Source organism: Oncorhynchus nerka, linkage group LG16, assembly GCF_034236695.1.
Source record: "Oncorhynchus nerka isolate Pitt River linkage group LG16, Oner_Uvic_2.0, whole genome shotgun sequence".
Classification (NCBI taxonomy): Eukaryota; Metazoa; Chordata; class Actinopteri; order Salmoniformes; family Salmonidae; genus Oncorhynchus; species Oncorhynchus nerka.
In genome coordinates this window covers 19453946-19481917 of record NC_088411.1, presented here as the reverse complement: position 1 = coordinate 19481917, position 27972 = coordinate 19453946, and the positions used below count along the sequence as shown (strand labels likewise).

Genomic DNA, 27972 nt, shown 5'->3' with positions numbered 1-27972 from the left:
GGGAAAAGAAGAGGAACTGCCTGAAAAGTCAAACTAAGATTTGTTTTAGGGTAATTCTAATAAGGGGATGATAAGTAAAGTGTGGTGTAACCAACACCTATATGCTACTTTCTCCTCTCTCTGTCCCAGGACTATGACCTGTGCATCACCTGCTACAACTCTAAGGGGCACATTCACAAGATGGAGAAGCTGGGTCTGGGCCTGGATGACGAGAGCAACAACTCGGCCGCTTCGTCCATCGCCAACCCTGGAGACTCGCGCCGCCTCAGCATCCAGCGCTGCATCCAGTCTCTGGTCCACGCCTGCCAGTGTCGCAACGCCAACTGCAGCCTGCCGTCCTGCCAGAAGATGAAGCGTGTGGTGCAGCACACCAAAGGTTGCAAGCGCAAGACCAACGGCGGCTGCCCCATCTGCAAGCAGCTCATCGCCCTGTGCTGCTACCACGCCAAGCACTGCCAGGAGAACAAGTGTCCTGTACCGTTCTGTCTGAACATCAAGCACAAGCTGAGGCAGCAGCAGCTCCAGCACCGTCTCCAGCAGGCCCAGATGCTGCGGAGGAGGATGGCCAGCATGCAGAGGGTGGGTCAGCCACCTCCGGGACCGGGGGGCAACGGTGGGCTACCGTCCCCGGGAAACAACGGCACTACAGGGCCCAGTACCCCCATGTCCGTGGGCACGCAGCCCCCACGCCTCAGACCCCCACTCAGGGGAACATGCCCCTCGGACCCCAGCAGGGGATGGGTCAGGGCCCCCCAGGGCAACAGCAGCAGTTACAGCAGCAGGGCGGCATTCCCCAGCAGCACCACATGCACCACCAGTTCCAGCAGCAGATGCAGCATAGTGGAGGGGTAATGATGAACTCTCCTCAGCAGCAACAGATGGTCCAACAACAGCTCCAACAGCAGCAGCAGCAGGGCCAGTCTCCAAATGTCCAGCAGATGAAGCACCCAGGAGGTCTTCCCCCTTACACCCCCAGACCTCCAGGTGCCTCGCCCCTCCACCAGTCCCTGGGTAAACCCGGTCTGGGCCCAGCCACACCTCCACAGCAGCAGGCAAACCCTGGCCAGGGCTCCATGCCCCAGGGGCAGCAGCAGGGGCCTCCTCCGGCAGCGGTGGAGATAGCGTTGAAGATTCAGCGTGTGGCAGAGACACAGCGTCAGATGGCCCAGGCTCAAGCACAGATCCTCCAAAGGCAGCAGGCGGCCCAGGGTGGAGGCATGATGCCCCCTCACCCCCACCACCAGAACCCCCAGACCCAGATGCAAGGCATGGCCCACTCAGGAGCAGGCATTGCAGGGCCCCAGGGGATGGCTCCCCAGGGCCAGGGTGTGGCAGGGAGGACTCATATGGAGCAGCAGGGGATGGTGGTGGTGGGGCAAGGAGGCATGCAGCAGCAAGGCGGCCCCCAGTCGCAGCTCTCTCCCCAGGTTCAGCTCCAGCAGCAGGCCCAACTCCAGAATCCTAACCAACAGCAGTGGAGCGGCCCAGGTGGGATGGCACCCCAGCAGAGGCAAGGCATGATGGGACAGATGGGTCACCTGACACCGCAGCAACAACAACAGCTTGTCCAGCAACAGCAGCAACGGCAGCTCGTCCAGCAACAACAACAGCAAGGTCAGCAGCAACAGCAGGTAGGGCAAGGGGGGTTAATGGGGCTGATGGGGGGTCCAGGGGGCGTGGCCGGGGCGGCAGCAGCGATGGTGGGAACAGGGAACCTCCCCCAGGCAGCTCTACAGGACCTCCTGCGTACCCTCCGTTCCCCCAGCTCCCCCGGCCAGCATCAACAGGTCCTCAATATCCTCCGCTCCAACCCCCTCCTCATGGCTGCCTTCATCAAGCAGCGAGCTGCCCGATACCAGGGAGGTCCAGGGGTGCCGGGGGCCCCGGCAGGAGGGGGGCCCGGAGGCGTGCGGTTCCAGGGGGCCCCTGGTGGGGCAGGAATGGGCCCTGGGGGTAACCAGGTGGTCATGGATGGTCAGCAGGTGAACGTAAACCCCGGAGTAGCCCAGCCAGGGATGAACATGGGCCAGGCAGGCGGAGGAGTAAATATGTCCACTATGGCTCAGCTACAGCAGTTACAGCAGCAGCAACAGCAACAACAGCAACAGCAGCAACAGCAACAACAACAGCAGCAACAGCAACAACAACAGCAGCAACAGCAACAGCAGCAGCAGCAACAACAACAACAGCAGCAGCAACAACAGCAGCAACAACAACAGCAGCAGCAGCAACAACAGCAGCAGCAGCAACAGCAGCAGCAACAACAGCAGCAACAACAGCAGCAACAACAGCAACAACAGCAGCAACAACAACAGCAGCAGCAGCAACAACAACAGCAGCAGCAACAGCAGCAGCGCCCCCTCCTGCCTGGGAGTCTGCAGCAACAGCAGCAAATGGCAGCACTACAACAACAACAAGGCGGTATGCCAGGCCAAGGCACCCCCATGTCCAACATGACTCCCCAGTTCAGAGAAATTCTGATGAGAAGGCACCTCCAACAGCAGCAGCAGCAGCAACAGATGAGTAACAATGGTCAGTTCCAGCAGCCCCAGCCCCCCCAACAACAGCAGCAGGGTCAGGGCCAGCAGGGCTTCATACATCAGGGCCAGCCTGGTCAACCTGGCCAGACCCAGCCTGGTGGCGGGGGAGGGCCGCAGCAGGGTGGGGGAGGTCCCCAGGGGCCCCAGCCGGGTCCAGGGCAGGGCCAACAAGGACAGGGCTACCCTGGAACGATGTCCCAGCAGGTAGCCACAGCCCTGCAACAGAGGCTACAGCACCAGATGCAACAGCAGCAGCAGCAACAACAGCAACAGCAGGATGGGGGTGGGGGGCCTGGGCAGCTCCAACAGGGGCAGCAGGGTCCCCAGCAAGGCCAAGGTGGTCAGCCCCAGTCTTCCCATGCCATGCTCCAGCAGGCCCTCCACCAGAGACTACTCCAGCAGCAGCACCTAGGAGGGGGCTCGCCTGCCCAGCACGGCAGTCCTATGAGCCCCCAGCAGCAGATGGCCCAGTCCCCACACCCCCACCTCCAGGGCCAGGCTCTGGGCGGTCAGTCCCTCAGTAACCAGGTGCGTTCCCCTCAGCCCTCCCCTCGGCCACAGTCCCAGCCGCCTCACTCCAGCCCCTCGCCACGCATGCAGCCCCAGCCCTCCCCTCACCGCATCTCCCCCCAGACACAGACAGGCTCTCCGCACCCGGGTCATCTCTCCCAGCACCACCCTGGCATGGTGGCCCCCCAAAACCCACAACAATTGTCACAGCAACAACAGCAGCAGGCTAACTCTGGGGACCCGGGTACGTTTGGTTCAGACCCGAGTGCTATGATGTCCCAGATAAGTGGGATGGGAGGCTTGCATGGCCCAGGGCAGTCAGACATGTTGGGTAATAACCACCAGGACCTGGGGACAAACAACCACAACAGTTTAGACATTATGTAGCCTACTACTACATCTGTCTCAGTGCTCTGAAGAACTGTCCTCATGGGGTCTGGCTGGAAGGGGGATGGCAGTTTTTGAAGTTATTTTTATTTAATATTTTTCTGATGTATAAATGAAAAGAACTCAACTTCCTATGGGAGATGCAACGTTAAATCTACAAGTCAATAAATGAATAAATTGAACGAATGGTAAGTTATTGCTGTTAATATATATCTATATATTTTTGCCAATTGTGTACAAAATGTGTAAGGGGTTTCTGGACAGTAGAGATTTCTTCCTTAGTATATGACACAAGTAATATTTTTGGGGACTGAGAATTTTGCCTTTTTTACAAATATTTTTAAGATTTTAAATGTGGTGGACAATTGAGGTGAGTTAATACAATGGACCTTTCTATCGTTCGGTTTTCCTCCATAAAACCAGTCATGATTGTATCTGTTTTGCAGAGAAGTGTTTTTTTATTATAATTATCAATATTATTTTTGCTGGATCTACAAACAAATGTCATATCTTTTTTTTGGGGGGGGCAGATGTACTGCTACAATTCAAATAGAAGAATATATTTTTGTTAATGACTGTCCAAAAACCGAGAGGGTTGAAAGAAGGGCAAGTGTATTTTTTTTCTGATTTTGTTAGGGATCCAAGTGAAACCGAAACATTATTGCTGGGGAGATGAGCAGGGGGTGGCTGATCTCCCTCTAGGATTGTCTGAGCATCTCGGGTCGTTGGACGCCCAGATCTTCTACGCCAGGGTTTCCCCCCTCCCGGGTGCATGTTTTGGTTTTTGCCCTAGCACTAAACGGCTGATTCAAATAACCAACTCATCATCAAGCTTTGATTATTTGAAGCAACTGACGTGCTAGGGCAAAAGCCAAAATGTGCACCCGGTGGGGGCCCAGGACAGAGTTTGGGTAACCCTGTCCTACACTCCCCTTTAACCCTACACTTACAAACAGGACGATGGATGAGAAACTTACTACTGATGTTGCCAGCTGATTTGGAGGATTGATGGATGGCTCCATGTAGTGTGTATATACCCTCATGAACTGAAACTTGAAGGGGATATGGGGAAGGTGTGGCGGGCTTTCCTAGGAACTTTTGTCAACGATGCTACCCTTCCCCTCTCATCCTAGTCAAAAGCCCCTCTTCTTCCCCTCTCATCCTAGTCACACGCCCCTCTTCTTTTGCCCTGAACGTTGGGTTTAATTTAATGTTATTACTGTACAAAAACTGGACTTAATGAAATACTGTTTGTAATAAAATGAAAATCATACATTTGCGCTGTACAAACTTTCAGACCTATGATGAGCAGAGACTCTTTTTCTACTGCTGATTTTCTCGATTTGGTTTCCTAGCAACCTGGACTCCCAAACAATGTAAAAGTATTGATTTCTGAAAGGTACAGTATATGGGGTGTAGGTCATGAGCACCAATGAGCCTTTGTGTATATATATTTTTTTTTAAACTGGGGATATTGCAACATAACATCTTGATTGCTGTGAACACCAACACATTCACATGAACACATGCACAAAACGTGAGAAGGCTTATTACTGTGGTCAGAAAATGAATTCATTTTGCCTCATATTAAAGAATTACACAAGATTTCACAAGTTCACTTATTTTTCTCTAAAGGTTGAGATTTGGGGGAGGGGGAAAACAAGTGGCAATATATCTTGAGACTTATTTTATAAAAAAAAACAAGGAAAGCTTGTATTTTATATATAGATATTATTTAATTTTATTTTTTGAAAATAAAACTTGAAGCTACAGGAATTAATAGATTAAACTTTTTTTGTATTGAAGATGTAATGGTGATGTAAAATGACACTGCGGTCATTCATAGCCCTCTTTGGGGCTGTTTGAGTATATCATGCCATTTTGATGAAATGTACACTTGTATACATACTGAATCACTGTACAAACCATGGCAACTGAACAACTTTTGTTTTGCTTTTTTTTCTGCCTAAAGAAACTGGAATTAAGACTGTGTTTAGTGTTCAAATGGAATCTTTGACCACTTTTCTGTTAAAATACTTTGGTGCTTGCTGAGAGGAAGCAAAAAATAAACAACTGTTGCTCCATTTTCATTAATTTCTTATTTAAGTTATTTTGGTCTTTTTTTTGCCAATTTAATTGTACAATAAAGTATGTTTGTACCATTGGAAAAATAGCTGTATGTTGAAATGGCTTTTATTTCACTAGCTACATTTCCATCACATGGTGGAAATGGTTGGACAGATAACATCTATCTCGCCCATGATAGCCAATAATACACTGAACAAAAATATAAATGCAACATATAAAGCGCTGGTCCCATGAGCTGAAATAAGATCACAAATTGTCCATATGCAGAAATTTGTTTACTTCCTTGTGAGCATTTTCCCCTTTGTCAAGATAATCCATCCACCTATCACCTAACAGGTGTGGCATACCAAGATGCTGATTAAACAGCATAATCATGACACCTTGTGCTGCGGACAATAATAGGCCACTAAAATGTGCAGTTGTCCCAATACAATGCCACAGATGTCTCAAATTTTGAGGGAGCGTGCAATTGGCACGCTGGAATGCCCAGCAGAGGTGTTGCCAGATAATTGAATGTTCATTTCCCTACCATAAACCACCTTCTTTGTTTTAGAGAATTTTGCAGTACGTCCAACCGCAGACCATGTGTAACCACGCCAGCCCAGGACCTCCACATCCAGCTTCTTCACCTGCTGGGGAGTATTTCTTTCTGTAGTAAAGCCATTTTGTGGGGAAAAACTCATTTTGATTTGCCAGGCCTGGCTCCCCATTGTGTGGCCCTATTAGGGCGTGTAAAATTCATAGGTTAGGGACTGAGTTTATTTAAATGTATGATTTCCTTACAGTTCATAACTCGGCTAAATCTTTGAAATGGTTTATACATTTGTTCAGTATAATACAAAATCAATCACACATTAACAATTAAAAGAGACATTTATTTTGAGTACAATACAAATAATCTCAGACATTGACGGAGAATATAGATGATGGTTTTTGTAGATTTATTACATCACTTTTCTGATTAGACGAGCCATAATAAAGTGCAACAGTTCCTTTTGCTCAGCAGTGAATATTTAAGCAGCAGCAGAAGCAACAAACCACATTTGGCAATAATATAAAGTAAGAGCCTTGTCATGGCTACAGCGTGAGCACATAGTTTAGTCATCAGAACTACAGAGTATAAAAACATTTCAGTTCCCCTGTATTTACTAATGCACAAGGTTTCTCATTTAAAGAATAAATACATTGAATTACATTGTCAGATTGATATATAAAAATAACGACTAGTAATACACAATACCCTTCTGTCTGTCTCTCCTCTCCCTGGAATTAAGGTGTAAGAAGCATTCTCACTTCAAGCCCAAATGATAAGATGAATAAACATCCAAAAACGGGGCTGCTAGTGTTGCGTTGTGAAGGTGGGTGCGTGCTTGTACAAGCCGTAAAAGCTCTACAGAAACAATATCAGGCACTTCCATAATTCCTCGCTGCATTGTGGTCGCAGACGGAGATCATTTTACTGAGTCACGAGCAATTATCACTCTAAACTGCGTGCTCAACTGGGACTGCTGCACAGAAGAAATATCAACCTGCACAGAGAAGCACGAGATTGAATTTCACTCAACTTTCTAGTTTTCCCCTTTGGTTAACACTATCAACGGTTCCTTCTACTGTGTGAATTGTGATCAAATCAACGCAATATTAGCCCCTTTCAACGAAACATACCGAAACAAAACTAACTGTGTAAAATAGTTGATTGTAGGCAGCGCGCATTGGAGTAGGTTTATATTGCATTGACAGGCACGACTCAGGCCCATACTCTAATCTACACAGACCAGTGCGTCATAACAAATCAGAGCTGCAGTATCCCTATATGCAAATAGACCATTGCCATATGATCTGTGCCAAGGACTGTGTTTACAGCATGAGTGGTCCGGAGTAGATGCTTTGATCTCAAAACAAGCGCAAGAGCTGCATGTGGCCACGTGTGTACATTTGTTCATGTTCTTTGCTAGTAAGTGAGTTATTAGCCTAGTTAGAGCTAATTTCTCATCAGCAATGGTGGAGTGGTTGCTTCCTACAACGCGTGCGTGTCTAGACAATTTCTTTCTTAATTATTATAATATATATATTTTACCTTTATTTAACTAGGCAAGTCAGTTAAGAACTCATTCTTATGACGGCCTACACCGGTCAAACCCGGACGACGCTGGGCCAATTGTGCACTGCTCTATGGGACGCTCAATCACCCCCGGTTGTGATACAGCCTGGATTCAAACCAGAGTGTCTGTAGTGACGCCTCAAGCCCTGAGATGCAGTGCATTCGAACGCTGTACCACTCGGGTGGCAGTGTTATATATTGAGAAAGGCTTGAATAAGCTAAGTAGCCAATAGGCAGAGGGTAGCATAATTGTCCTTATTCTCTGTAATAATGGTATGGGAATAATAATGAATGTTATTTTCTAAAGCGGTTTCTTGCATCAAACAACAACATTTTCATTCACCTTGTCTGAAGGATAAACAGGTTCATTTCAATCCCTACATGCTTTTTTCAAAAGTGGAATGTAGGCCAACATTGAACACCACACATTGGCTGCTACTGTAGGCTGAATGATAGAACAGCTATTTGTTCAAATGTTATGGGATGCATTTTCCTTCATGGTAGGAAACTCTGGTAAGCCTACATTACGATCAAATAGCCACAGTTACCTACTTGGCCACTATTATAACTAACTTAAAGCGGCTACAGCCTCAGTGCGCGCCAGAAGTTGCACAGAATTTTCACAATGTTCAAGTTTGTGCTCAGCAGACCTGACATTTGCTCAGTGCCGAACTTTTTTTTTTAGGGAACATCGGTAACAAGACCCATCAGTCTAGGCTTGGGAGTGGGATAAACAGGCACTGACCAATGGGAGGCGACAAGGAAGATTCCACAAAGATGACACATCAACATCATGACGTAAATACAGTGCAATTCAGAAAAGAACAGACTGTTCCTAAGTCTGTTTTTTTTATATAGGTTTTTGGTTCCACTTTTAAGGTTAGTTTACACTGGATGTGTTGCGCAGGGCTTTAGTGGGTCACCAAAATGTCTTGAGTATCAGTATGTACCCAGAGAGAGGACAGGAGAAAGGCATGCAGGCTGATAAAGCCATCTTGCAGAGGATTTCTAAATCACCACAAGACTCTACTAAGCCACATGTTTATCTAATAACAGTCCAGAAAAATAACTGTTTTGTATAGAAGGGTATGGTATACAGTATACTGTGTATAGCTCAACGTAGGAGTGTATGCCCATCTCAATGTAGTCAGTATATACTGTACACTACAGTATGCCTATTGAATGAAATAGGAAGTTAGTGTGGAGAGGTCAATCACACAACCAGAAAGGGAAGAAGGGTAAAGGGATGAGGAGAACAAGCGGTCACACAGTCCAAACAGAGTGTAAAGATAACTCAAGAGCCACACTTTCCATCTCTCTCATTCTGTTCCCAGACCAGGTTTCGTCTGTTTGTGCAGCTGTGTGTTTCAGAACTCTAAGCCCCAGCCTCTGAAGAAGCCTTTGGCTGCCAGGGCTTCTTTGAAAGTCACTGTGAGAGAGTTTATGGTGACATCAGTCACGGTCACCTCCCCTGGGCCAATCACTGGGCTCCAAACAGCAGACCGCTCTGACGCGGTCACTTCGTCTGAGCCAATCACAGAACTCCAGTCCTCTGCCCTATCCTGCCCTGAGGGAGAAAGGGGTGGGGGAGGAGAGAAAGGGGTGGGGGAGGAGAGAAAGGGGGTGGGGTGGGGGAGGAGAGGAGAGAAAGGGGTGGGGTGGGGGAGGAGAGGAGAGAAAGGGGGTGGGGTGGGGGAGGAGAGGAGAGGGGGTGAGAGGAAAGGGAGGAGAGGAGAGGGGGTGAGAGGAAAGGGAAGAGAGGGAAAGAGAAAGGAAGAGGGTAAGATTGCATCAAGTCTGAAGTAACTGACCGAGATTGATAAGAGCACTGTACATAGTCTAGAATACAGTATATACAGGCAATCTATTGCATTTTTGCCTATGCCACACTGACATTGCTCATCCATATATTTATATATTCTTATTCCATTCCTTACTTAGATTTGTGTGTATAAGGTATTTGTTGTGGAATGGTTAGATATGACTTGTTAGATATTGCTGCACTGTCGGAACTAGAAGCACAAGCATTTCGCTACACTCGCAATAACATCTGCTCATGTGTATGTGACCAATAACATTTGATTTGAGTACATTGCCTGTAGACTATGCATAGACTATCTGTGTTGTACCAGAAAGTTTGGCATGTATTGTTCTGCGCCATACATTAAACCCCATTAAGTCAACCCTCTCCCTTGCCACTACTTGTCTGTTTGCTGTGCCAGTTGCCAGCCCTGGATGGGATGGCAGAACTTATGTTCCTGGTTGTCTGCCCAGGGGGCCTCCTGTACTGTACAGACTAACAAGTTGACACACACACAGTAATGTCCTGGTTTAAAATTAGGCCCATTTGGTGAATAGGCCGACTAACAAGTTGACACACACACAGTAATGTCCTGGTTTAAAATTAGGCCCATTTGATGAATAGGCTGACTAACAAGTTGACACACACAGTAATGTCCTGGTTTAAAATTAGGCCCATTTGATGAATAGGCTGACTAACACGCTTACCATTCAGAATGCCACTGCATATCTCTGTCTCTCGCTCCGACTGCTCCTGTCGAGTTTCCTCCTCTTCCTCCATGTCATCTTCCTCTTCTCTCCTTCCCCAATCATCATGTGTGGGGACCTTTGTGGGGTTAGGGGGGCCAGGGGGAGAGGCCAGGCACATGAACTGTGATCTTCTGGGTTTGTTCTTGCGATGGACCAGGCGGGGGTGCAGGCTCCGTCTACAGGCCCCATAGGTTGGGTCCTCTGCCTCAGACTCCAGTGAGCGAGTCAGGGAAAGACGTAGGCGAGCTGGAGGTTTCTCTAGGGCCTTATGGGCGCTCCGGAGATCCATGTTGTAAATAGTATTCTACAGAGGAGGGAATAATAAAGATTTCTTATACAGCAGTTGTGTTTCTCCAAGATCATTTCCCCTTTACTTAGTATGCCAACCTATTACGCTGTCTCATCTAGGATTGCAAAGTTAACGGAATCTTCAGTAATTTTGGTAATTAACAGAAAATCTATGGCAATCTACATAACTTTGGTCATTTATACTAGAATAACTCTACAAAAATGTATTCATATACAGTATGATTTTTTATTTTTTATTGTCCATTCATTTCTAGTAGATAGACAATATGGTTCAAGAAAAAATAGCCCAATTAATGAAATCAACAATGGCATTATTTTAAATGAACTATGCAACTCTTCCAACTATTTACTTTTTTCAGAACTATTTTTTAGATAAAAATCATCTTATTCAATGATTCATATATTTTACATGTGATAGTCACAGGTGTTTGTAATCATCTCTGGCCCTATCTGAAGTTCCCAAACAGGCCACTAGATGTATTATTTTTGATATCTTTCAAGGATTTGATGTAATCTAAAACTTCTAAAGTTTCCAGTAATATACCCTTCCTTTGCAACCCTAGTCTAATCAGACAGAGAAGTTATATAAAACATGAACCCATCCCACCTGTAGTAGAAGCCTTTTAGCTTTGGGTCCTCTCTTCCGGTACCCCAGGGCTCTGTCCTTCTGCTCTCTGGTGGAATGGTAAGATCAGTCAGTACAAACAGGTATAGTTTACTATGATAGTACTGTGTACTACTACAGTGCAGTTATCAGTACTATGATATTCGTTAGCTAGGTAAGGCCTCTACATAATGCGCTCTATAGAATGCAGGGTCTCTTGAACTTACTTCTCATCATAGGTCTGCACCAGACGCTGGTCCAAGATGTGCTCCTCTGGTTCCCATGTACTGTATCTGTACAGATAGACATCGCCGTGGTTACTCATCCATCCGATAATACTCTGCATGACTCATTGTCTTAAATTACTGGATATGATGATGATATCATAGTGATACTACTCACTTGGGTGGCCATCCCTTCCACTTCAACAGATATTCCACGTTTCCCTGTGACACAAAGTTGGAGACAAGCACCAGTATGGGAGAGAGTAGACAGTGTGTGGGGGAGGATGTTGATTGTGATGTTGCTATGCTTACAGTCTCCCCTCCAAGAACAGAGATAGGTATCCTATAATAACCTTTGAAAATCCAGGAAATGTATGTCTTCTCATCTAAACTATGTCATCATGTCAATACCGGGAACTCATTCCAGATGACGTTATCATATAGCTTCTCGACTTTGACAGCTCCTAGATATCATGACGTTACCGCACATGAGCGCACTAGTGAATGGAGAGAATTGGGATCCTCACAAGAACCCCCCCCCCCCTACACACACAAAGAATATTACATAAAATGATGTGCGGGTAGGACAGATTATTCAAATACAACAATATTAGACAGCATGCAACGTTTTCCCCTATGTAACGGGACTGCATGGCTATAATAACGGTTGATGCGCGCCTGCACCGACAATGACTCATGCACTTACGGTATCGAGTTCACTTTTAATGCAGTGCGAAATACGATATTAAAAGACCCAACACTTACAAGGACTTAGTAGCATACATTCATTCACGTCTATGGAAGCGCGTCAAAATGGGGCCGCGTTTTGCGCCCTAATAACCCACAAACCTGTATTTTTAATTTCCTCCGCGAAACTGCGTAGCTCTTCACAAATCCACAATAGCCTACTAGCGTAACTGTATAACCCGCGGGCTATTATTCTGGCAACGTACAGGATTGAAGGCAAGGTTTCGGTTCCGATATGATTATTCTGTTTCACATTATCTTAGGATAGACAGCTGGCACCCTGACTATACTGTAACGCAATGGCAACACGCTCAACTTTATGTTAAAGAGATACACTCCCCCCCACTCACGCCCCCTTATACGTTTATATTCAGTGGATACTGGATATAAATAGGCTACTGGTAAGTGCTTTTCAATATAGTAGGCTGTGTTCCTTGTTGTATCTAGGCTACCCTAGAATGGATATTCTCCCAATTGCGTACTTGTCATTATGCAATTATGTTACATGCGTTTTATTTCCAATATGAATACCTTACCTTTCTAACTCTTTTCTTGATTATTGATTCCACAGCAAACACTTGTTCACCAATCGCTGACAGCTCCATTGGTCCAGCACAGAACGTTCTGCCTGCTCTTTGAAATAGATTGATCCAGTACAAACGAGAATAAGTGATGTTAGTTTAGCTCTCCGCTATAAAGTGACTGTATACAGGCAATGACAAGTCTCTACGCGTCGCGTTTCTCCTCCCCCAACCCGCCCTCTACAAACTGAGCATTGTTTTCGTTTAAGTTGGAGCGGAATTTCTCCCTTCCACTTCCTTGTACCAGATATTTCCGTATGTACAGTGACTTCTCAAATCTGCGACACATCTGCACTGCTTGGCGCGTCCCCGTGCTTCCAAAAGCTCGTCCTAGGCGCGCTCTTCGTTCCACAGCGCCAAAGCAACGCTGTCAGCTCGAGCCTGGAGCTAACGCTGGAACATGGGTCCGCGCACGCAGATGACACACAAGCAGTAGCAGGAAAATAAAGTAGTCAACCCTTGGCCCATTTCTTATACATGTGCTCGATTCTCCATCCAAATTCCAACAGCAATTTCACTCAAGAAATTAAGCCACATCCTCTACTAAGGAGTGTACATAAAGTGCCATTACAAGCATTTTATTTTTGTGAAAAACAAGAGAAAAATAACACAACCAGGACCCTTCAATAGAGGGGAGAAGGTGGGTGGGATTGTCATGGCAAAAACAAAATCCTCTGTCACCACTGTTTTTTCACACAAATACCCTGGTTTAAAGTAGTGAGGGGATTTTCTACCTGTGAGTTTGGTTGCCCAACCTGCATTCCCCTAGGGGAAGCCTCAGTCCAACAACCTCATTGATTTGTCTCATGATTAGTGATAGTCGCAAATTATTAAATTATCAGTTTAATGAACCAGTGATTGGATGCTCAGATGAATAGGAAAAGTGTTGGGATTGAGCCAATGAGGAGCAAAATTCAACAACCCCTCTTTAGGTAGAGAATAATGCCTGCTTCCTCTGTAAACACATTAAAGCTCTGATCAAGACTTCAATAATACACAATATGTTGTTGTGATGATAAAGACCCATCAACCAACACAAATTCCTCAAATGGCTGATTTCAAAACTAACATGGTCTGGCTGGACTCATGCCGTTCTTTCACTTTTTCCTTCTACACATGGATCACTTTCTCTTTCTTCGCTCAACTGGCAACCTTTTCCCCTCTTACTCCACTTCTCACAACTCACTCAGCATTCTGGACATTTCAGCCATGGCATCTACAGATAGATTTTGATCTAACAGTGCATTTTCAGTGAACAATTCTAAACCTTGGGTATAATAACAATTTCTACTGATTCCACAATTCTGTATATTTGGCAGGTGGATTTTTGCAAATAACTATTTAGCCATGGTCAATTGCTCAGGAGTTTTTCTTTACTACAAAACAGAAAATAACTCCCCCTGGGCTGTGACTTGCAGATAACACAGGTTGGTGGATTTTCCTGGTCAGATCACATTGAAACCCTCCTGGCTCTACCTTGTTACAGTATCCAGCCATTTGTCAATACCTGGGCCTAACACAACCTTAGCTTAGAATTCTAGTTTGAAGACAGGAACTAGCAAGGATTTCTACTAACAGACAGATGGTCTCAGCAGTAACTGAGAGGATAAAACAGCTGCATACACTGGGGGGGATTTAATGTTGGCCGAGTGAAAAACTAATTGTGAGTGGTGACAGAGGAAGACACTGAGGTAAAGAAGAGATGTACAGTCGTAGTAGAGCAGAGAAGGACAAATAGAGATACACAAAGAAAAAGAGAGAAACATAAAGACACATCAGTGAATATACAGTACAGGGGTAAACAGGAGGGGGGGAGGGAGAGAGCGAGAGATTACACAGTCACACGCCTCCCATACTTGGAAACAGTAATATACAACAAAAAATAAACATTGAAAAATAATCAATATATAAACACAGAATCCCAAACAGTATGTTCATAAATCTAAGTGTTGTGTAGTGTGAATTCTTCGTGACCTCCCTGTATGCGTCCATTTCCTTCATCACTTCAGGTTTCAGCCAGAGTCCAGCAATGGGTGAGGAAGCAAAAAAAGTACATCCGGCCAGTGCGCATCTGTGTGATTGGCTGAGCACAACCCCACCTGCTTTTCAATCTATACCCTGCTTGGACCACGCCTGTTATCCTGAGCAGCAACTGGGAAAAGTCTAATCCGGTAGAGAAAAGGTTGGCAGGCACATTCAATCAACAGCCATCTGACCTCCATGTTTGGTGGACCTCCACCTCCTCAGACACCACCAATAAGAGCTCACAGTTTTTCCCTCTCAGCTGGTGACGCAGGAACTTCCTGTTGTGTGGATGGAATTAAAAGAACAGAAGAATAAAGATATCAGCTTGTTATTCATTATGCGTTAGACAAAGATCGATCACCATTGTGGATGGTGGCCGTGGAATGATCTATTATTTAGCAAAGGGAATGAGACTCAATGAACCTCTTATGTATTACTATGAGGCATCATCTAGTGGATACATGACTATAACTTGTTACTTTGGATGCTCCACAATACACAGTGCATTCGGAAAATATTCAGACCCCTTGACTATTTTGTTACAACCTTATTCTAAAATCGATTAAATGTTTTTCTCCCCTCAATATAAACACAATATCCCATAATAACAAAGCAAAAACAGGTTTAGATTATTTTGCAACTGTATTAAAAATAAATATCAAATTTCCATAAGTATTCAGACCCTTTATTCAGTACTTTTTTGAAGCACCATTGGCAGCGATTACAGACTCGAGTCTTCTTGGGTATGACGCTACAAGCCTGGCACACCTGTATTTTGAAGTTTCTACCATTCTTCTCTGCAGATCCTCTCAAGCTCTGTCAGGTTAGATCGGGAGCGTCACTGCGATGTTTGAGCGGGTTCAAGTCCGGGCTCTGGCTGGGCCACTTCAGGACATTCAGACACTTGTCCCAAAGACAATCCTGCGTTGTCTTGGCTGTGTGCTTAGGGTTGTTGTCCTGTTGGAAGGTGAACCTTTGCCCCAGACTGAGGTCCTGGGCGCTCTGGAGCAGGTTTTCATCAAGGATCTCTGTATTTTGCTCCGTTCATCGTTCCCTTGATCCTGACTAGTCTCCCAGTCCCTGCCGCAGAAAAACATCCCCACAGCATGATGCTGCCACCATGCTTCACCGTAGAGATGGTGCCAGGCTTCTTCCAGACGTGACACTTGGCATTCATGCCAAAGAGTTTAATCTTGGTTTCATCAGACCAGAGAACATTGTTCTCATGGTCAGAGTCCTTTAGCTGCCTTTTGGCAGACTCCAAGCGGGCGGTCATGTGCCTTTTACTTAGGAGTGGCTTCTGTCTGGCCACTCTACCATAAAGGCCTGATTGGTGGAGTGCTGCAGAGATGGTTGTCCGACCGGAAGTTTCTCCCATATGCACAGAGGAACTCTAGAGCTCTGTCAGAGTGACCATCGGGTTCTTGATCACCTCCCTAACCAAGGCCCTTCTCCCACAATTTCTCAGTTTGGACGAGCGGCCAGCTTTAGGAAGTCTTGGTGGATCCACACTTCTTCCAGTTAAGAATGATTGAGGCCGGGCCTCCCAAGTGGCGCAGTGGTCTAAGGCACTACATTGGAGTGCTAGCTGTGCCACTAGAGATCCTGATTTGAGTCAAGGCTCTGTCACAGCCGGCCGCGACCGGGAGACCCATGGGGCGGCGCACAATAGGTCCAGCTTTGTCGGAGTTAGGTGAGGGTTTGGCCGGCAGGGTTGTTCTTGTCCAACAGCACACTAGTGACTCCTGTGGCGGGCCGGGCGCGGTGCACACTGACAGGGTCGCCAGGTGTACGGTGTTTCCTCCGACACCTTGGTGCGGTTGGCCTCCATGTTAAGCGGGCATTGTGTCAAGAAGCAGTGCGGCTTGGATGGGTTGTGTTTCGGCTCTCGACCTTCGCCGAAGGGACAAGACTGTAAACTATCACGAAATTGGGGAGAAAGAGGCATTGAAAATATATATACACACACACACTTGAAGTCAGAAGTTACATACACCTTAGCCAAATACATTTAAACTCAGTTTTTCACAATTCCGGACATTTAATCATAGTAAAAATTCCCTGTCTTAGGTCAGTTAGGATCACCACTATTTTAATAATGTGAAATGTCAGAATAATAGTAATGAGAATGGTTCCAGCTTTTATTTCATCACATTCCTAGTGGGTCAGAAGTTCACATACACTCAATTAGTATTTGGTAGCATTGCCTTTAAATTGTTTAACTTGGGTCAAACGTTTTGGGTAGCCTTTCAAAAGCTTCCCACAATAAGTTGGGTGAATTTTGGTCCATTCCTCCTGACAAAGCTGGTGTAACTGAGTCAGGTTTGTAGGCCTCCTTGCTCGCACACGCTTTTTCAGTTCTGCCCACAAATTGTCTATAGGATTGAGGTCAGGGCTTTGTGATGCCCACTCAAATACCTTGACTTTGTTGTCCCTTAGCCATTTTGCCACACCTTTGGAAGTATGCTTGGGGTCATTGTCCATTTGGAAGACCCATTTGCGACCAAGCTTTAACTTCCTGACTGATGTCTTGAGATGTTGCTTCAATATATCCACAATTTTCTTTCCTCATGATGCCATCTATTTGGTTTAGTGCACCAGTCGCTCCTACAGCAAAGCACCCCCACAACATGATGCTGCTTCCCCCGTGCTTCACGTTTGGGATGGTGTTCTTCGGCTTGCAAGGCTCCCCCCTTTTCTCCAAACATAACGATGGTCATTATGACCCAACAGCTCTATTTTTGTTTCATCAGACCAGAGGACATTTCTCCAACAAGTACGATCTTTGTCCCCATGTGCAGTTGCAAACCGTAGTCTGGCTTTAATGTTTTTTTTTGGAGCAGTGGCTTCTTCTTTGCTGAGCGGCCTTTCAGGTTATGTCGATATAGGACTCATTTTACTGTGGATATAGATACTTTTGTACCCGTGTCATCCAGCATCTTCACAAGGTCCTTTGCTGTTGTTCTGGGATTGATTTGCACCGAAGTACTTTCATCTCTAGGAGACAGAATGCGTCTCCTCCCTGAGCGGAATGACGACTGTGTGGTCCCATGGTGTTTATACTTGCATACTATTGTTTGTACAGATCAACGTGGTACCTTCAGGCGTTTGGAAATTGCTCCCAAGGATGAACCAGACTTGGGGAGGACCATCATTTTTTTTTCTAGATGTCTTGGCTGATTTCCTTTGATTTTCCCATGATGTCAAGCAAAGAGGCACTGAGTTTGAAGGTAGGCTTTGAAATACATCCACAGGTACACCTCCAATTGACTCAAATGATGTCAATTAGACTATCAAAAGCTTCTAAAGGCATGACATGTTCTGGAATTTTCCAAACTGTTTAAAGGCACTTAGTGTATGTAAACTTCTGACCCACTGGAATTGTGATACGGTGAATTATAAGTGAAACAATCTGCCTGTAAACAATTGTTGTAAAAATTACTTGTGTCATGCAAAGTAGATGTTCTAACCGACTTGCCAAAACTATAGTTTAACAAGAAATTTGTGGAGTGGTTGAAACTAATTTTAATGACTCCAACCTAAGTGTATGTAAACTTCCGACTTCAACTGTATATATATAAATTTCAATGCAATGCTGCAGACATTTTTTGGAACTCTTCTCCAGATCTGTGCCTCGACACAATCTTGTCTCGGACCTCTACGGACAATTCCGTCAATCTTATGGCTTGTTTTTTTCTCTGACATGCACCGTCAACTGTGGGACCTTATATAGACAGGTGTGTGGCTTTCCAAATCAAGTCCAATCAATTGAATTTACCACAGGTGGACTCCAATCAAGCTCAATTTTGAGTCTCATAGCAAAGGGTCTGAATACTTATTCAAATTAGGTATCAGTTTTAAAATTTTCATACATTTCTAAACCTGTTTTCGCTTCGTCATGATGGGGTATTGTGTGTAGAGTGATACACATATACACACATATTTTAGAATGAGGCTGTAATGTAACAAAATGTGGGAAAAGGGAAGGGGTTTGAATGCACTATGTAAAATGAGCAATGCAAATTATGATGGGCTTAATTCAATGGTCAGGACAACATAATTGGGATGACACACCCACACACGCTGTACCTGAGCTCATCCGGGTTTCCGATGGTGTGTGGACTGCGTAGTTTGGAATCGAGGTTGTAATAGACTCCGTCCACCTCCCGCACCCCTATCCAGTGCTGCCGTTTGAGTGGCAGGCGCAGTGGACCCCATCGCAGATTGGACGGGACGTTCAGGATGAAGCCTGTTACGTTGGACAGAGCTATACTGCCCACATCCCTGCAGGAATACAATACACAAGTCAATCACGCAGTCCATTGGTCTTGCAGGAGTGGATTTTCAGTAGCTACTTGAATGTTGTAAAATCCATGATGATGTCTGTAGGTCAGAGTGGGGTAAGTTGAGCCAAGGGGTTAGTTGATCCACCCCTTGTTTCTACGAAACCATACACAAAATGAATCATTTGACCAAATATTTAGGAAGAGAGAAAAAGGTCCCAAAAAGTTAGGTCCCCCCAAAAACAGGATTTTAACAAAGTCAAATACATTTGTGTTATAGGTTTCATGATGTTTGTATATAACCGAAAGTATAAATCAAAGTAGATCATTTTACACATTAGGGTCTCTATAAGCTACAATATGAGGTCCTAAACCTGGCATGAAAGTGCATCCTTGTAGCTGTGTGGGCTAATATAGTCAAAAAGTTTGACTAGGTGTAAATTGAGTCAATGGCCACCATACCCCATACAAATGATCATTACATTGTCAGTTTTATGCACCGTATATGTGCATGAACTCATACCCTGAGTGTATACATCATGCCTTGTGTATACAAAACATAAAACAAGCAGGGGTCTAGCCCCCCCTTGAGGTTCTTGAGAGAGCAGCCATGGAAGTGAGACGAGGGAAGATTCGAGCAGCAGCAATGAATGAAAAAATAGAATGACACTGAAGGAAATTACCAAAGTTACGATAGATTGGTAATTAACAGAACATTTATGGCAAAATGACTGAAGATTTCGGTAACTTATATAATGATATGGAGTCTGAGCTTGCTAAACGTATCAAGTCTCAGTTTCATTGGCTAGTAGCCTCAAAACGCAGAGAACTTGACAACGAATTTGAGCCCACTTACCCTGTCCCTATGCTCAACCTACCCCATTCCTGGTGTAAGTTGTGCCAAGAGACCCCTTATTTTCTGACAAGCTGTGTTTTCAAAAATGTTAAGAATTCTGTTTACTTCCATGGATACACAACATCCTGAAATATATGTAGATATCATTGTTAGAAAGAAAACAAATATTTCCCGTGACGGCGTGATGCTGAATGTAAAAAAATAGCTCAACTTGTTTTGATTTTCAGAATCTGTTTGGGTAATCATGAGTAGCCTGCCTATTCCTTGTTTTACTACCTTGTGCTCAACAGGGATTCACAATGAAGAGGATATGGAAATAAGCCTTCATCTTTCCTCTATTGCTGGTGTACAGCCAGTGATTGAAGTTACCTAAATTGAGCAGGGCTGAGCTGACTGAAATAGTTGCTGACAACAGCACATGCACCAAACCGGAGAGCAGTAAACAAGATGGAGAGTATGAACAAGCATAGCACTGTGGCTCAGTGGGTTGAATGTGGCTCACTGTGGCTCAGTGGGTTGAATGGTGTTTGCAACACCAGTGTTGTGGCTTTTGATTTTCCTGCATGGGCCAAATGCATTACTTTGGATAAAAATGCATGAAAACTCTTTGCGTTTTTCAATTTAAAATTACCACCAACAGAATGTTATATATAAAGGGGCATACAACCATCTCTGAAGATTTGCTGCGAAGAGAGAATTACTAATGTATTCTGGTATTAACCCTACAAATAGCATTGTTGGGAGATATGGAAATCTATAGTCAACAATATAATAAGACTATCATATTATCATTAAGTTTATTTTCTCATGTCCAATCAATGGAAAAATGTACTCCGAGAAAGGCTTCAATTGAAGATTTGCTGATAATACACTGCTCAAAAAAATAAAGGGAACACTTAAACAACACAATGTAACTCCAAGTCAATCACACTTCTGTGAAATCAAACTGTCCACTTAGGAAGCAACACTGTTTGACAAATTTCACATGCTGTTGTGCAAATGGAATAGACAACAGGTGGAAATTATAGGCAATTAGCAAGACACCCCCAATAAAGGAGTGGTTCTGCAGGTGGTGACCACAGACCACTTCTCAGTTCCTATGCTTCCTGGCTGATGTTTTGGTCACTTTTGAATGCTGGTGGTGCTTTCACTCTAGTGGTAGCATGAGACGGAGTCTACAACCCACGCAAGTGGCTCAGGTAGTGCAGCTCATCCAGGATGGCACATCAATGCGAGCTGTGGCAAGAAGGTTTGATGTGTCTGTCAGCGTAGTGTCCAGAGCATGGAGGCACTACCAGGAGACAGGCCAGTACATCAGGAGACGTGGAGGAGGCCGTAGGAGGGCAACAACCCAGCAGCAGGACCGCTACCTCCGCCTTTGTGCAAGGATGAGCACTGCCAGAGCCCTGCAAAATGACCTCCAGCAGGCCACAAATGTGCATGTGTCTGCTCAAACGGTCAGAAACAGACCCCATGAGGGTGGTATGAGGGCCCGATGTCCACAGGTGGGGGTTGTGCTTACAGCCCAACACCGTGCAGGACGTTTGGCATTTGCCAGAGAACACCAAGATTGGCAAATTCGCCACTGGCGCCCTGTGCTCTTCACAGATGAAAGCAGATTCACACTGAACACGTGACAGAGTCTGGAGACGCCGTGGAGAACGTTCTGCTGCCTGCAACATCCTCCAGCATGACCGGTTTGGCGGTGGGTCAGTCATGGTGTGGGGTGGCATTTCATTGAGGGGCCGCACAGCCCTCCATGTGCTCGCCAGAGGTAGCCTGACTGCCATTAGGTACCGAGATGAGATCCTCAGACCCCTTGTGAGACCATATGCTGGTGCGGTTGGCCCTGGGTTCCTCCTAATGCAAGACAATGCTAGACCTCATGTGGCTGGAGTGTGTCAGCAGTTCCTGCAAGAGGAAGGCATTGATGCTATGGACTGGCCCGCCCGTTCCCCAGACCTGAATCCAATTGAGCACATCTGGGACATCATGTCTCGCGCCATCCACCACAGACTTTCCAGGAGTTGGCGGATGCTTTAGTCCAGGTCTGGGAGGAGATCCCTCAGGAGACCATCCGCCACCTCATCAGGAGCATGCCCAGGCATTGCAGGGAGATCATACAGGCATGTGGAGGCCACACACACTACCGAGCCTCATTTTGACTTGTTTTAAGGACATTACATCAAAGTTGGATCAGTCTGTAGTGTGGTTTTCCACTTTAATTTTGAGTGCGACTCCAAATCCAGACCTCCATGAGTTGATCAATTTGATTTCCATTGATAATTTGTGTGATTTTGTTGTCAGCACATTCAACTATGTAAAGAAAAAAGTATTTAATAAGAATATTTCATTCATTCAGATCTAGGATGTGTTATTTTAGTGTTCCCTTTATTTTTTTGAGCAGTGTACAATAGTCTTATTATATTGTTGACTACAGCAAGAGGAAAATCAGGGAATCCTGCGTCTTTGCTTTTACAGAGACATGGCTTACGGACAGTTCACCCGACTCTGCTATTCAAGCAGGCGGTGTATGCTATCCTCATCAACAATTCCTGATGTAACAAAGTTGAAAACATCTTGAGCTCCTGCTCACCCCACCATGAGTTTCTGATGGTAAAATAACACCCCTATATGTAGAGGGAATTCACGTGTTTTATTATCCCAGCTGTGTACATACTTCTACAAGCAAACATCAAGGCGGCACTCAGTGAACTGCACAAGAACATTAGCTAGCAAGAATCCGCTCACCTGGAAGCAGTATTTAATGTCGCGGGAGATTTTAACCAAGCAAGTTTAAAACAAATTATTCAAAAGTATCACCAACATGTATCCTACAAAGAGGAAACAAAGTACTGGATCATGAGCGTACAAAGCACTTCCCGCCCCCACTTCATGTCTCTGTTTCTACTCCCCCATACAAGCAGCAACTCAAGAGGCCACCAAGACAATAGTGAGGTGCTGGACAGAGGAAGACAATGATGTTTTGAGGATACTGATTGGAATTTGTTCAAGATTCATCCACTCAGGATTCATCCATCAACATTGAGGAATATACATTGTCATTCACAGGCTTCATTGGGAAATGTGTTGACGTTGTATCCACAATAACAATCCGGACATATCCCAACCAAAAACCCTGGATGAAGGAGAAATCCATACCATTCTGAGAGTACTGCAGTCAATCTCAGCAGAACAAACCCAGAAGAATCAATGACGCGCAACACATACAAGCAAGTGGGTACAAGCGCCACAAATCCATTAGGGACGCGAAGAGATATTACAAACTCAAACTTGAATCTACGTTTGACAATTCAGACTCGCGATGCCTTGAGATGACTTCAGGCTATCACAAACTACAAAGGAAAATCCAGCTGTGTGGTGACCACTGAAGCCTCCCTCCCAGCTGAAGATAGTGTGCTCGCTGCAAGGCAGACAATGCCGAGGAATCTAGGAAGGCTCTCGTTGCTCCAGACGACCAGGTGCTTTCATGCTCCGAGGCTGATGTGAGGAAAACTCTCAAAAGAGTGAATACTCACAAAGCCGCCTGCCCAGATGGCTTCCCTGGCCGCATCCTCAGAGTGTGCGATGACCAGCTGGCGGGCGTCTTCTCGGACATCTTCAACCTGTCCCTTTCCCAAGCTGTAGTCCCCACATGCCTCAAGGAGACAACTATCGTCCCAGTGCCCAAGAAAACCAAGGTGCCCAAATGACTACCGCCGCGTCACCCTCACCCATCATCATTGAAGTGCTCCGAGAGGCTGGTCATGGCCCACATCAAGGCCAGCATGTCAAACACACTGGACCCACTCTAATTTGCTTACCGCTCCAACAGATCCATTCAAGATGCCATTTCCATCGCTATTCACTCGACTCCAACACATCTGGACAAGAGGAACACCTATGTGAGAATACCGGGTGGCGCAGTGGTCTAAGGCACTGCATCGCAGTGCTAGCTGTGCCACCAGAGATTCTGGGTTTGAGCCCAGGCTCTGTCGCAGCCGGCCGCGACCGGGAGGTCCATGGGGCGACGCACAATTGGCCCAGCGTCGTCCGGGTTAGGGTTAGGCCGGCTTGTACTTGTCTCATCGCGCACTAGCAACTCCTGTGGCGGGCCGGGCGCAGTGCACGACCAGGTCGCCAGATGTATGGTGTTTCTTCCGACACATTGGTGCAGCTGGCTTCCGGGTTGGATGTGCATTGTGTCAAGAAGCAGTGCGGCTTGGTTGGGTTGTGTTTCGGAAGACACATGGCTCTCAACCTTCGCCTCTCCCGAGTCCGTACGGGAGTTGCAGCGATGAGACAAGGCTGTATGTAACTACTACCAATTGGATACCACGAAATTGGGGAGAAAAAAGGGGTAAAAGATATTGAAATAAAAAAAGAGAATGCTGTTCATTGACCACAGTTCAGCTCCCTTACTGACGGGCAGACGGTATCTGAGCATGAAGTCTGATACCAACAGGGCATCTGCAAGCCATCAGACTGCTGAACACTTGAACTGGACACCTGCACCGACTCTCCGCACCTTGGCACACATGCACTCACTCCCCACAATTGCTGCTACCAGACTCTTATTTACTATTACTGGACAAGTTAAACATTTGACCCCTTTCTCTGATATGTGTAAATACCGCACTATAAAATTGTGCCTTTGATGTTTGATGGATGTTATACTTACTCTAAAAAGTTTATATTCTACTGAGACATTTACTTTATGTTCATCTTCTTATCTTTTATTATCTCTTATTGTTGTTGCATTGTCCAGAAGGACCCTGCAACTAAGCATTTTGTTGGACGTTGAAACTTGAATATTCATCTTTAACTTACAATATGTGAATACTAAGCTATTAGAAAGATTCTAAAATGTATTTAAAATATTTGTCAAATGTATGTTACAAAAAAGCTGTATAAACAAAAACAAAAATGTAAGTTACTTTTGTCCTCCAAAGAGGGAGACTGGTAAATAAAAAATAAACAAAAATGTTAAATAACTAGATAGTGTAGACCATATAGCTTTAATAAGAACAGAGGTGTACCTTCTTTTATCCCACCAGACAGCCTCGAACCCTCGGGTCTGCAGGGCAGCCATTATGACATTCACATCATAGTTCCCATTTCCCAGCACGCTCTTCTTGTGGGGGGTTACCAGAGTGCCGGGAGAGAGTCTGTGGAGAGAGGGACGAGATAGTGAGGACAGAATAAACGAGAGAGTGTAAAAAAGGGAGAGAGATGCAGAGGGGGGAGAAAGAAAGAAGAATATGAGTGAGAGAGAATGGAGAAGATAAATCCCTCCCCTAGAGCAGTGTTTCCTAACTCCAGTCCTCGAGTACCCCCAGAAGCACACATTTATGTTGCAGCCCCAGACAAGCACACCTGATTCAATTCGTCAACAAATCACCACACCCTCAATGAGTTGATTCAGGTGAGTTTGTCTGGGGTTACAACAAAAATGTGTTCAGTTGGGGGGTACTCAAGGACGAGTTGGGAAACACTGCCCTAGAAGACACAACCTTAACCGCTCACCTCTGGTAGATGTCCTGGAGTGTATCCCTGCTGAAAGCCGCCCCGTCCTGGAAGACGTTATTGAGCGCATGCAGAGCACACAGCTCTCGCCGTTGCTTCTCGTGATAGATGGGGGTTGGAGGCGGTGCCGGAGGGGTCAAGATATCATGCTCTCTCAGGTCCGACCTCTCCTCCCCCCCTCCCGTCCCTCCCCCCACCATCCCTTTCTGCTTGCTCAGCTTCCATGGCATACAGCCCAGGTCCTGCAGCCCTCCTCCCCCCCTCCCCTTACCAGAAAATGGAGTACTCCCCATCACGGTCACCCTGTCGCTACGCCGACACAACTACCATCGCCATGGCAACCGCTCAGCTGCTGGAGGGGCGTGCATGTGGCAAGGGAAGGGGGGTTACTGGGTGACACTGAGGTGGGCCAGGCCACTTCAGCTAGCCTGCTGTTTCAAAGGTGCTGACTGGTAGAAAATGTAAAAAACTGCTGGAAAACAAAATGTTCCAAGTGTGGAGTAAGGTCCAGATTTAATTATGAGAGCAAAAAGGAGGGTATGAACATTTATGCAGCTACTTCAGAGTAAAAAGATAACGAAGCCCCAAGGTCACATCTATAGCTAAACAAATACTAGGCAGAGAAGCAAGAGCATGCATCTCTTTTTTTAACTTCCTCCATTTTGACGTCTGTCCTCGTGACTTTTTTTTTTTTTTTCACCTCAACTGTCAGACTAAAGTTTACTAGTTCTTTCCATTTCTAGAGAACCCAAAGAGTACCACGGTTCCACCATGAGGAGTCAGTTCCAGTGGAAAAGATGAGGGACTTTGTGATGTGATGTGTAGACAGACAGGACTCTTTAGGAATACACCTGAGGTAGGAAGACGAGAGGCAGAAATGCATGTTAAATAAAGTTGTCACTACCCAAATCAAGTGTTTGTCATGTTGAAAGAAAAAGATAGGAATTACCAGGTGTTTTTCTAAAGCGTTCTGTCAGCAGTGGTCAGAAGGAAGGAACAAGAGGGTAAACATTTATACTAGAAGCTGACTGGATAAGAGAAGCAGGGCTTGTGGAATAGGCAACATTACACTAAACTGATATAGCTTGACAACAGGCGCAAGAGTCTAGGCATTCTTCACTATTATGTGACACAAGTGATATTTACGGATGAACGAAATATGTTTAAAATCTACATGATATTCAAATGAATCGCTCTAGCTAAAAATCCAGTGCAACGACTAGATTATACTATGAGCAGCTAGCTGTACACGCCACTCTTGATAGCGTAAACATGCATGTGAAACCTTTCATATTTCGTAGATGTTTCTGTTGCCACATACCTTTCTCTTTATGCGATACTACTGTAGTAGACATGTCATAATCCTGGTGAAATTAATCATTTAGCCTCTTTTCCTGGGTTGTTTAGTCCTTTGTCTTTTGCACTTCCCCCCCCCCATCTAGCTCCGTAGATCTCTATGAGCATGCGCAAAACGTCATTCGCTTGTCATAGCCTGCGTCAGACCTATCTGCGTAATGTAGTCCCTCCCGTGAGACTTCGAAACCCGAGATTTCAGTTTATTTTCATATAAAAAAGGGCGTGACCAAAAATGTTCCACAATGTATCTTTTGAAAAAAACATCCGATCTCTCCAAACCTAAAAACGGACACAATTAATGGAAGTGCTCTTTTGATTTAGAGTTACACTACCAGAAAATACAGTCAGTGCATTTATTTTCTGAGGCATTTTTTTTAAAGCTTCAAATAAATGATGATACCATGGAAAAAGAGGAAACAAGATATTGACATTGTTTTTACATAACAAGCTGTTACCCAACAAGCCCAGGCCAAGTTTTACATACTTAACAATAATCCATGCAGAGACAAGGAACTCATGCAGATCAATTCCCCAAACAAGATAACAAACCTAGAATCCAAGTGACAAAATTGCACATACACTACACTCCCGTACATATTTATTTGGACAGTGAAGCTAAACCTTTTACACTTAACAAAAATATAAAAGCAACATGTAAAGTGTTGGTCTCAAGTTTCATGACCTGAAATAAAAGATAACAGAAATGTTCAATTCTCACAAAAAGAGTATTTCCCTAAAATGTTTGGTTTACATCCCATTAGTGAGCATTTCTCATTTGCAGAGATAATCCATCCACCTGACAGGTGTGGCATATCAAGAAGCTGATTAAACAGCATTAACATTACACAGGTGCACCTGGTGCTGGGGACAATAAAAGACCACTAAAATGTGCAGTTTTGTCACACAACACCACAGATGTCTCAACTTTTGAGGGAGTGTGCAATTGGCATGCTGACTGCAGGAATGTACACCAGAGCTGTTGCCAGATAGAGAAATTAACATTCAATTAACGCAAGACACCTCCGTTGTTTTAGAGAATTTGGCAGTACGTCCAAACGGCCTCACAACTGCAGACCACGTGTATGGCATCATACGAGCGAGTGGGTTGCTGATGTTAACGTTGTGAACAGAGTGACACGTGGTGTTGGTGGGGTTATGGTATGGACAGGCATAAACTATAGACAATGAACACAATTGCATTTTATAAATGGCAATTTGAATGCACAGAGATACCGTGACGAGATCCTGAGGCCCATTATCATGCCATTCATCAGCCGCCATCACT

At 45.3% G+C, this 27972-nt stretch overlaps 3 protein-coding genes across 4 annotated transcripts in view; 1 reads left to right on the top strand and 2 right to left on the bottom strand.

Annotated features, from left to right (window-relative positions):
- The window catches only part of LOC115144480 (histone acetyltransferase p300-like), a 51222-nt gene extending 45612 nt beyond the window's left edge, over nt 1-5610 (top strand). Inside the window, 2 exon segments of the mRNA XM_065002493.1 lie at nt 130-685; nt 688-5610. Of these exon segments, the coding sequence (XP_064858565.1) occupies nt 130-685; nt 688-3437 (3306 nt within the window). The 3' untranslated portion in view covers nt 3438-5610.
- A 769-nt stretch (nt 5611-6379) lies between these two features.
- On the bottom strand, nt 6380-13004 carry LOC115144173 (chromobox protein homolog 7-like). Its single transcript, XM_029684993.2, has 6 exons — nt 12597-13004; nt 11492-11535; nt 11317-11382; nt 11093-11159; nt 10135-10480; nt 6380-9193 (listed from the first exon to the last, which is right to left on the bottom strand). Exons 1-6 carry the CDS (start codon nt 12663-12665, stop codon nt 8994-8996), a joined length of 792 nt encoding a protein of 263 aa, XP_029540853.1. The 5' UTR covers nt 12666-13004; the 3' UTR covers nt 6380-8993.
- A 188-nt stretch (nt 13005-13192) lies between these two features.
- Nucleotides 13193-26797, bottom strand: LOC115144175 (josephin-1-like). 2 transcript variants are annotated; one of them, XM_029684995.2, is made up of 6 exons: nt 26653-26797; nt 26281-26301; nt 25332-26182; nt 24845-24973; nt 18756-18950; nt 13193-14944 (listed from the first exon to the last, which is right to left on the bottom strand). In XM_029684995.2, exons 3-6 carry the CDS (start codon nt 25622-25624, stop codon nt 14842-14844), a joined length of 720 nt encoding a protein of 239 aa, XP_029540855.1. In that variant the 5' UTR covers nt 25625-26182; nt 26281-26301; nt 26653-26797; the 3' UTR covers nt 13193-14841. The 2 variants fall into 2 exon arrangements, with proteins under 2 accessions (XP_029540855.1, XP_029540854.1); XM_029684994.2 differs by lacking the exon at nt 26281-26301.
- Nucleotides 26798-27972: the final 1175 nt, after the last annotated feature.

What these genes read in the sequence shown, in the direction of transcription:
- LOC115144173 (XM_029684993.2), bottom strand. Translation starts at nt 12,665, where the DNA reads ATGGAGCTGTCAGCGATTGGTGAACAAGTGTTTGCTGTGGAATCAATA. An exon ending in GTGCAGACCTATGATGAGAA is followed by an intron (nt 11,160 to 11,316) that starts GTAAGTTCAAGA and finishes CCATTCCACCAG; the next exon opens with AGAGCAGAAGGACAGAGCCC. An exon ending in ATGCAGTGGCATTCTGAATG is followed by an intron (nt 9,194 to 10,134) that starts GTAAGCGTGTTA and finishes TTTCTCCCTCAG; the next exon opens with GGCAGGATAGGGCAGAGGAC.
- LOC115144175 (XM_029684995.2), bottom strand. Translation starts at nt 25,624, where the DNA reads ATGGGGAGTACTCCATTTTCTGGTAAGGGGAGGGGGGGAGGAGGGCTG. An exon ending in CTCCAGGACATCTACCAGAG is followed by an intron (nt 24,974 to 25,331) that starts GTGAGCGGTTAA and finishes CTCTCTCCACAG; the next exon opens with ACTCTCTCCCGGCACTCTGG. An exon ending in GGAAACCCGGATGAGCTCAG is followed by an intron (nt 14,945 to 18,755) that starts GTACAGCGTGTG and finishes TCCACACAACAG; the next exon opens with GAAGTTCCTGCGTCACCAGC.